This window comes from Botryllus schlosseri, chromosome 4 (assembly GCF_051294905.1).
Source record: "Botryllus schlosseri isolate E-star chromosome 4, Bs_hap1, whole genome shotgun sequence".
Taxonomy (NCBI): Eukaryota; Metazoa; Chordata; class Ascidiacea; order Stolidobranchia; family Styelidae; genus Botryllus; species Botryllus schlosseri.
The window spans coordinates 25,569,893-25,580,437 of NC_137239.1; the positions used below are offsets into that span (position 1 = coordinate 25,569,893).

Genomic DNA, 10,545 nt, shown 5'->3' on the forward strand with positions numbered 1-10,545 from the left:
CTCTGGCATATGAACGTACCAAGGTCACTGTTACGCAACAATACCCTGATCCCACGAAGCCGACGCTCGTAAAGCTACATGCGGTATGGCCTTGACGTAATCTCAAGTACACGGGTCTTGATATCGGACGCCTGTTTTGAACAAATGCTCCTGTGTTCCAACTGTTTTGCGACGATTGCGTGATGCATACATACTAGCTTATCATGTTAGGCAACACAAGGAATATGTGGAATTTTGCAATGTATTTTTAACAGAAACTTGGATATATTTCATTAAGAAGGCAAATATTCTTGAACGAAATTTGCAAGAGAGCGTGCGGCAATGTATTGCAAAAGTTCATTTTCATTGCGACATTGAATTCTCAAGACAATCTTATTACCTATTAATTGATTGAGCGTATGATTTAGTTGGTTTTAGTAACGCTTTCAGTATATAACGTGACAGAAATCTTCACATTAGAAAACGATAGAGCCGCTGATAAAACGATATCATTATCTCCTGATTCAAAACGTCAATTCTCAAGCATATAAGCAAAAGAGATATCAGCGCACAATTTACCACATCATTCGCAATTCGGCGAGTGAGATAAGTGTGACGTCGGAAAAGTATTTCAAGTTTCGAATCCACTGTTTTCAGACGCCATATATCTTCGAGCCGTGAGCTCGCGGTTTCGCAGCTCCTTGCATTGTTCCTTCCACGGTCGGTATTCTTTTTTGAAGATGATTCGCATTCTATTCAACCCCAATATTATCGTGAGGATGTTTTTAATTGTGAAAAATGTGATTGAGAACCCATCTGTATTCTTCTCATTGATCATGGCAAATAGCCGGATGACGAGAAATGGTATATCCTGACAGATCAGACAGACACAAATCGCCCATATTTCATTGTAAAAGCAAAATAGATTGCAGCGTATACTGGAATATGATTTGTTGCTCTTAGCGGTTTGGTACATATCTTTAACACCATTCATTGTGTTCATGTTCTTTTCAGGTATGCTGTATTGCTTGCTGGCACGTTCGTCACTATCCCGCTTGTCGTCCTTGAAGTCGATCGCAGGCAAAGTTTTTACAGTAGTAGTAGAGATACACAATTGCATCAAACTCCACGTAAATGCAAATAACACCACGACTACAAATTCGAAATCCTGAAATTATTATACATCTGGTAAGTAAGCAAACGTCGAGTTTGTCAGATTTAATGAAGATATTGATGAATTGATATTGCCATATTAGCAATATACACCGGCCACTTAAATATGCCTGTAATAGCCACAGGAAAGTGATGGAGCATCCCATTTTTTAAACAATGAGTTTCAAACTATATCAAGGTTGTGAATGAAATATCGTTAATCTTTTTTTTTCCTATTTAGCCGTCTTCCATACCAATAAGTTGAGTTACAATACCATAGCGATTCTTGAGTTACAAGATATAATTATTTCCTATATATAGTGGTTGTACCCGAGTGTGGGGCGCGAATTGCGAAAATGGATAATGTTATGTTATTATGTACTTGCGCACAAGAGTTATGACGAAGTTGCATAGAGCAGATTCGTGAAATCCCAATGAACGGGTTTACTATTTTAAGAGCTTCTTGGACGTACAGAACACCAATACACGATTGAATAATATATTCAAATTCATATTGAAATGAATCCCATATTTTCGGGTGACACTCGTCAGTGGTAATCACCAAAACTATTCGGGTTCTTTTCAATATGAATATACTATTCCGTTGTATCTTCATCATTTTAGTCGTCTTTCATCTGATCAAGAGAATGCAAGGTTTTGAGGAGATGGTAGGTCTATATCAAAAATCAGTAGCAAAACAGAATATTTCCCGTATCACACATAGTCTTTGCTTACCCCTTCACCATTCACTAACTCCAGAAGCTCCACTTTGTCTGCACCGGATGCGAGTATTGTGATCAAGAGTGCGGAATGCTCCGCAGCTGTCAATTGTCCCTTGGGAGCCATCCACTTCCCCAACATTATCAAGAACACCGTGGCCAGTACTATGTATTTTATCGCGTTCTGGTTATACATCTCCTGAATGGTATGTTTATATATATGGTAAGAGCAGCGTTCCCGAACTGTGCACCGCCACTGTTTCTCAGGCCGGCCGCGAATCTTTGGAATATATGTAAACATAATGTATACATCAAACAAATCATGCCATCTGCCTTCTTCAGTAGATGTTGAATGAAATGACCACTGATTTAAAAGTCCAAATTATATTCATCAACCCAATGGTTTGTTGGTGTGGTGTGGCAGTGTGGCACTATAACATATTCCAATTCTCGAATCGTTGTGCGCAGCCCTAGTATTTAGAGATATTCATTATATCAAGATACTTAGTATAGTTTACAAAATTTGCAGATCTATCGATATAGGCTACTTGTCTGCTCCCAATATCAAGACTGTGTATATTATAACTACGTTTCAATATAGAAATGATAATTACTTACCGCGATCGAACCAGTTATATTTGGTGGTCTATAAAAGTCTACTGGACAAGTGTTGCTTGGAATGTCGCATGCTACAGACAATTGGAGTTCCCATGTAGTGGGTAATATTGCCAGGAGAAAAACGAATGTGCTTGGACTGAACCTGAAAATGTTATACAATCCTTATCAGACATGGGGTAATCGCGATTAGTAATCGTAATCGATTACGACGATTACAGCATTTTCAAGTAATCGTAATCGCAATCGATTTCATTCGAGAAAATTCCGAAGTAATCGTAATCGTAATCGACTACTTCCCATATTTAATCGATTTCTTTATGAAAGAACGATTACTTTTTATTTGTACAGGACTATGACATAAACTGAACATTCGTGAACAAGGAAGAGGTATTATACCTGTTAGTGATAGCACAAACGTCTGATTTTCAAATGCCGCTGCTCGTTATTGCGTCAGAAGTGGCCTATTAGCTTTGCTCGTCATTGCATAAGAAGCATCCAGCTATCCACATATAGTGAATAGATATTCGATGTACATGAGTGTGATTGTAAGAACACTCACCGTGCAAGGTTATCAATACATTCCAGAGCCACTACCTCGCAGCAGGATAATTAATCACCATTCTGCCTAGTCTAAAATAGTAACTTTTGCATTGATGTTTGGTTATGCTTAGTTAAACGCAGTTTGATCTATGCTACTTGGCCAGCAGTAGGCATATGTAGTACGAACGTACACCGGGCAAAGGTTTGAAATTTTGTAGCCTACTCGTCAAATTAAACATTACGGTTTCCACGACGAAACATTAAAAATCATCAGCTGCTATTAGATATCGTAATCGAGCCGTTTCTCGTAATGGCCGCTTGCATTACATTATCTGTATTAAGTTGAAGGCAGAATTTTATGTTCACTTTCTCTTATTCTCATATGCAGACTTGGACAACTAGATAATTCTAGTTGTCTAATTTCACTGAATTAGAGCGAAATGCAGGTAATCTAATTCTAATCTAATTTGTGAAATGTTTCAATGCTCTAATTCTAATTCTAATCTAATTTGTGAAATGGTCCTATGCCCTAATTCTAATTCTAATCTAATTTGTTGCTTTCCTGAAAATGCCCCGTAGTCCGCAGCATTTTGCAGCGAGTTGACAAGAATATCCCTCTTGCGGAGGGAAATCCAGTGCCAAGCCGCAATCGCATTACTTATAACCAGAGCATGGTATGGTATGGTATGGTATGGAAGTATGGTATGGTATGGTATGGATCGATATTTTGGTATGGAATATGGAACAATGCAAGTATGGTATGGAATGGAAGATTTTGATCTATGGTATGGAACGATATTTCCATACTTCCATACTTTGGTAGTATCGTGATCTGTGCAAGCTTCAAGAAGCGTACGTTGTTCGCTGTTCACGGAATATGATCGCTTTTGTTATGTGTGAACGTGAACTATATTGAACGCTGTGTAGGATAAATTACACGCTTGTGCAACGGTTTTACGAGCACTTGGAATGATATGATTTTGTGATGTAATAATGACAACACTAATGTTGATCCGATATTCTATTGAGTCTAGACACGACGTCTCCGAGCATAGTCTATCATGTGACGCAATAATTGGTAATGTTGGCTACTCCAACCTCCAACTACCTCATTCCTTGAGTGACAAGAGCTTACAGTTACAAGCAATCATGATGCAACGTAGTTAATGCTCAATGTGATTGATATATAATTTTAATTACATTTCTTCTGAACATTATCCGCACATATATACTATTTACATACCGAGCTATCTTATTGGTCATATCTCAAACGCGCTCGCATTAGGATTATAGATCAGGGAGTGAGGTAGATCTAGTTTGAAATTCTCGCCCAAACTAACCCCAACCAAATACTGTACTAATATTCACGGAGATCGCTGCAGTATTGATCGCCTGCAGCTGGGATATTTTATGGGTGCGCTTATATTATAAATTATTTTGCGAGCGTTTACTTCAAACTTGCATGTGCCTCATGCCAATTTACCGGAAATGCACTGATATCTTATGGAGCAGGGGCGTGCAACTTTTCTAGTCGGCTAGCCGGATATAGGAAAATTAAATACTTGGCGGGCCGGATTGCTGAATGGATAAATTATTCGCCCATACAAGGAATAAATCGTATTTATTGATTGTATTTTATCGACTTTTTATCACTTCAACGCCATTTCTCGCCAATAATGAAAATACAATGTGGATTTGAGAACAGCATTGTCATACAGGCGCCGCCATGTCTGCTTCTCTCTGATTACTAACTCACAGTGCAATCCTCAATTAAGATTTCAAAGCGTTTGATAAGCCCCTTTACCCAAAATGTACCAAGATATCAATTCATTAGGGTTGAGTACATCGTAAATGCCGATAATGAAAGTCTTCTCGCTTCGAAGAACTTACCCCTAAGCTCCAATGTCGCGCAGTGCGCAGACCTATATAATAAGATACAGTCACTAAAATTTGATGTTGAGGCAAGTAGTGGGGAATCTCGGCAGATTGGGGCCGCGGGCCAAATGATCATGTAAGATGGGAAACTGTCCGCGGGCCGAACAAAATCTCGTTGTGGGTCGTATGTTACCAGTCCCTTTTGTGGACATTCCTAGATAACAATCTGCTGACTATCTCATTTTGCTCGCTGAAGCTGTCGAGTAGAGGTACACGGCACCTCACAACTGTGAACTAAACCTCACCAAAACAGGCTGTAAAACTATTTTCAGGAGTTAGATTCGCATCATAGCTAGTTTCAGCAATAACGACATCCCAAATATCAATAATATAGGTGCTAGAAAATGTACTATACTTATAGAGCTTCTTGGAGGTACAGAACTTCAATATACAATTAAATAGTATATTCATATTAAAATGAGCCCGAATATTTTCGGCTGACACTCGTCAGGGGTAATCGTCAGCAACTAGTAGAGAATTGGAAAGAACATCGTATATCAACAATCGTATCACAAAATATGACGTCACCAGCATGAAATTTCGAATGGAGGGCGTAGGGCGAGGCCGTTCACAATTCCATTTGTGTGCCTTGGAATCAACTTTTATCAAAATACACCAACCAAAACTCTGTCAACAAAAGGAGTTCGTGTACCACCTAAAAATAGTACATTGAACGCTCTCTCGTTCGAAATTTCATGCTGGTGACGTCATATTTTGTGATACGATTGTTGATATACGATGTTCTTTCCAATTCTCTACTAGTTGCTGACGATTACCCCTGACGAGTGTCAGCCGAAAATATTCGGGCTCATTTTAATATGAATATACTATTTAATAATACTATACTTATGATATTGAAGTATTTGAAAGTATGGAATATGTATTAAGTATGGTATGGAACAATGTTCGTATGGTATGGAAAATTGCAAGTATGGTATGGAGAGAGTAAGGCAAGTATGGAGTATGGAAAATTCTCGTTCCATACCCTACCATACCATGCCCTGCTCATAACAGTACACCGTACGTATGATCATAGTACTAATTGTGACGAATAATAACCATGCGTTAGTACAACGTCGAAGCCGTTTCTGCTAGTGCGAAATAGTGTTTTTGGGCACAGGTGAATCGCTTATTTTGAAAAAACAACAATAATTTGAAACTGAAATCAATTTCAGCATTTCAAATTGCTTTACTTCTCGTTCTTTCAAAATCGCAAATCAGATCACCGGCCGCGTGTGGCCCACTTCTTGGTGAACCCTGGAGAGGGCCAAACGCGCCAAGCTTGGTGTACAGACCATTCTCATGATATGAATTGAACTTAATTTTTGTTGCATTTATTTGTCGTTCACAATTTCATCCAGTTTACAAGTTTTTACGAATTCCGTAATTCTAATTCTAATCTAATTTGAAAAAAGCTGTGTAGCTCTGATTCTAATTCTAATCTAATTTGGAAAAAACTGTGTAGCTCTAATTCTAATTCTAATCTAATTTGGAAAAATTTTGTTTCTCTAATTCTAATTCTAATCTAATTTGGAAAAACTGTGTAGCTCTAATTCTAATTCTAATCTAATTTGAAAAAAACTGTGTAGCTCTAATTCCAATTCTAATCTAATTTGAAAAAGCTGAAAGTTATCTAGTTGTCCAAGTCTGTTCATATGATTCTACTTAAAACGGGCGCCACTCGTTATTTCACAATTCTTTACTAACATCTGGACCTGCCGCCATTGGCTCATATACAATGTTTACGTGGCTCGTAGCTAGAATCATGACAAAAACAGCAAATTGTCCCTCACTCTAAACGTTGGTTTTGGGCCCCCATAGGGTAGGAAATTTTCATATAGAAGATTTCATTTCGTCAATAATATTGGTAATTGTATTATATTACTTTTCATTTTTAATCCTCTCTCAGCCCCCCGGTGGTCAGATTTACCTGAAGAGCTGGGGGCACGTATTTCATAATTATAGCAACTGGTATCTTGTAATAATTACTTTAGGGTATGATGTTAATTCGTGACCTCCGGTCTGTTATATTATGAAAAGATATTGTTATTGCCCAAACGTAGCAGACTAAAAAATGCTTGCGTGAGACGCACACAGACACAAATTGCCATGTCTTTAATGCTCTGTGGGTGCCCGGGTATCATTTGCATTGTGGCTCAGATTGGAAGGACCGGACTATTAGTCACGCCAACCCAGCGCGGCTATTGACAATGGACACATACCCCAAGTTTCGGCCAATGTCTTTCATTAGCAGCACACTTCGTGGATTCGCATGTTGGCCGAAACTGCATATGGCTTTTGGTGTGTCGTGGCGCGGTATTGACTGGCACCTAAATGCCGGTTACTATAAATTATGCATGCTTTTTTCTTGAGGAGGAGACATATGTCTTTCGAAATCAAGCTATCTAGAGGCATATAAATCGTGATGCTCGTAGACAATTTTCAAGTTCATGAAATCTCTTGAAAATAGTCTATAATTTGTGTTGGTTTACGAAATACTTTTGAGTCCCCTTCGACCTCGCTCCCACCCTATTAGGAAATTTGGGGTGCGGCAGATGTGGACCTGGCAAGAATGCAAGTCATTGGGTGCGATAAATCGTCCTCTATAAAATAGGCAATGGGTACTTTGTGAGGTAACAAGCAAATGTCGCATCTTTTTTAGAGAAAGTTGTTTTCTTACTAGGCATTTTCAGTGCAATCCATATATTGTCTTCTAATATAACTTCTAAGAGGCAAAATAAATGTAATCGTGAGTAATCGTGATTACTTTTCCAATGTAATCGTAATCGTAATCGACTACTTCCTGATTTTGCTGTAATCGTAATCGTAATCGTAATCGCGTCATTCAGAACTAATCGTAATCACAATCGATTACATTCACGAAGGAATCACCCCATGTCTGATCCTTATTCAGTCAAGTGGAGATTATTCATCGTCATTGCTCGCATGCAAAGCGTACAGCTTGGAATAAAATAGTTTCACCAATCATCAATAAGTATAACCCACTAGGGATGCTTATTTCTTGCATCAGAAAGGCACTGCGTAGGCCGATACAGTAGGGTTGTTAGAAAAAAAAATTTTTTTTTCAAATCTCACTCGCTTAATGATTTTTTTTCAAATCGCACTCGCTTGATGACTAAATCGTTAGGTTGTCCAAGAAAACGATGCACACGAAATTTGACTCAATTCCAACCAGTAAAGGCCGTAAAATCTTGAATTGAAATTTTTAATTTATTAATAAAAATTAAAAATAAAATTTCTCAAATTTTTCTGTCAACCCCATGAAATTATTGAGCTGTCTTCAAAGAGGAATCATTCGAGTTTTCATTGATAATCCCCGGATCAAGGAGAATCCGAGAATTATCAACGAAAAGCTCGAATAACTCCGCTTCTACTAGTCGGAATTGACTCAAATTTGTTTTGCATCGTCTTTAAAGACGGCTCAACAATTTCATGGGGTTGACAGAGAAATTTGAGATTTTTTAAAATTTTGATTATTAAATTAAAAATTTCAATTCAAGATTGCACGGCCTTTACTGGTTGGAATCGAGTCAAATTTGGTGTGCATCGTTTTCTTGGACAACCTGACGATTTAGTCATTAAGCGTGTGAGATTAGGAAAAAAAAGTTTTTTTTTAACAACCCTACTATACATTGGTAGGTAACCAGCAAATTCGATATTTGCCGTTTAGGACATATTTGGGACAGTTCCGGCATCATAATTGCATATTCGCAGAAGTCATTTCGGACAGACCGCTTTATATATGTTGAATTGATCGGCGTTACGGCCCCTGCAAGTGAAACCAGGTTTTGGCGCAGAACTGTAAATTTGCTTTAACTCGAGCGAGACAACCGATTTACTGAGCGATGATGAGATAGAAGATGATCAGAGATAGCTAGTGCATCGGGACATCCCGCCGGTTCCTGTCCAAAGAACCGATTGGCGTCCGTATGTAGGCGCTAGGTCTGGTCAAGTACAATACATAGTGCCCATAGCTCTGTATCAATCGGATTCGATGGTCACGAAGGGGAAATTTCTGTGATAGGCTATCAATCTCGCTCAATCAAGGACTTTTTTGTAATGAATCATATTTCATATAGGACGGCTTTCAGTGCCGCAGGTTGTTTTCACCTTTTCCATTTCAAGTTTTTCTGTAGAAACGTGTGGCATACTAACATGATTTGGGCCGCGCTCTTAAACGTTTGACAACCACTGCATTAAGGACAATCCATTTCTTAGCTGAAAACATCACAGCCCCCATATCATCTGAGCATACGTAGCAAATGCGTAGACGGGATGAAGGCACAGAAGACATCGAATTTCAGCAGCTACGATACGGTATTATGACACCACTTTGCAATATTTGATGTTGATAAGTCTGCGCTTTGTGTCGGGATGGGCGAATGTCCTGAATAGTATCGAAATTACCTCGAGCAGAATAATTTCTGTGAGAATTTGTACACTTTACTCTATTTTACTGAATATTCGAGGCTATACATTTCACGCTGAACATACCACTTCCATTCTTTTCCAAGTCTCCGAATGGCGGTGTAGAGCATCTCCAGTAAGATGAAAAGGGTGAAGCCTAGCATCACCCATTTAAATGGTTTATTTTCAGCTCCATTACCATTATTCAAGACAAGTTTCCAAATGAAGATAATGCTTGCAAAGATGATATATAAAAGTCGGACAAATATGGCTGCTGATACATGCCGGACTACTTTGCCAAATGCCCTGATCTTAGTGCAGCAATACTTGGTGTCTGATGGGCAAACCGGGTTGCAACATTCAGACGGGTAACATGCGTCGCAATCTCCAGAGCAACATTCCTCGTTTCGTGGCGGGCAACACATTATCTTCCGTGAGCTATGTATAGGCAAATCTAAGATTTAATTCAACCTGTAAAAGGCTCAGGAAATTAATGTTCGCTTTGCAACTTGAAATAGTTTTTTTCGAGACGATTCCCCACATACAACTATAGTTACCATGTGCCCACACAGATGACTTACTCATACTCGATACTCTCAAGACCTGTCACCATAGGAATCAAATCGAGATTTCGTCAATCGATGCTGTTTTTGTCATAGATGCGATTTGAATCCGTGCAAACGATACTGCCTGTTAATGCTATTTGTAATGCAAGAAAACGTTTCATTATAAATACAACAATTTGAAGGGTAAATCAGCATATATATATATATATATATGTAATCTGGGTGATTCACTGTACCTGCCCAACAACCAGCTCATTTGAGAAGCCACTGTAGAGTTAGATTCGTTTTGCTAAATTATTTTCATTGAATGCACTTTGAACGGAATCCCAAGACCCATGCTAGAATTCCGGACTTCAATTTGACGATGCGAACAGGCTGCAGTGCTTTTATACATGAGCTCACGATCCAGGCGTCTATTAGAATTTCGCTTCTTCGTACACCGGGTCGTTAATCACAAAATGTGCAGGGTATTCGGCAAGCTTCAGCTACAGTTTCGCTTTCACTTTCAATTTATGCAACCACGCAATGTTCGAATTCTTTAACGCAGCTCGCTTTTATGCTTGAGACAGGATATCGGATTTGAATCGCAGTGTTATAATAGTGCTAAT

The 10,545-nt window shown here is 38.7% G+C and overlaps 1 protein-coding gene across 1 annotated transcript; it reads right to left on the bottom strand.

Moving 5' to 3' along the window:
* Positions 1–219: 219 nt before the first annotated feature.
* Positions 220–10,226, bottom strand: LOC145437572 (transmembrane protein 26-like). The gene is made up of 4 exons (XM_080314839.1): positions 9,459–10,226; positions 2,469–2,610; positions 1,867–2,049; positions 220–1,147 (listed from the first exon to the last, which is right to left on the bottom strand). Exons 1-4 carry the CDS (start codon positions 9,794–9,796, stop codon positions 611–613), a joined length of 1,200 nt encoding a protein of 399 aa, XP_080170965.1. The 5' UTR covers positions 9,797–10,226; the 3' UTR covers positions 220–610.
* Positions 10,227–10,545: the final 319 nt, after the last annotated feature.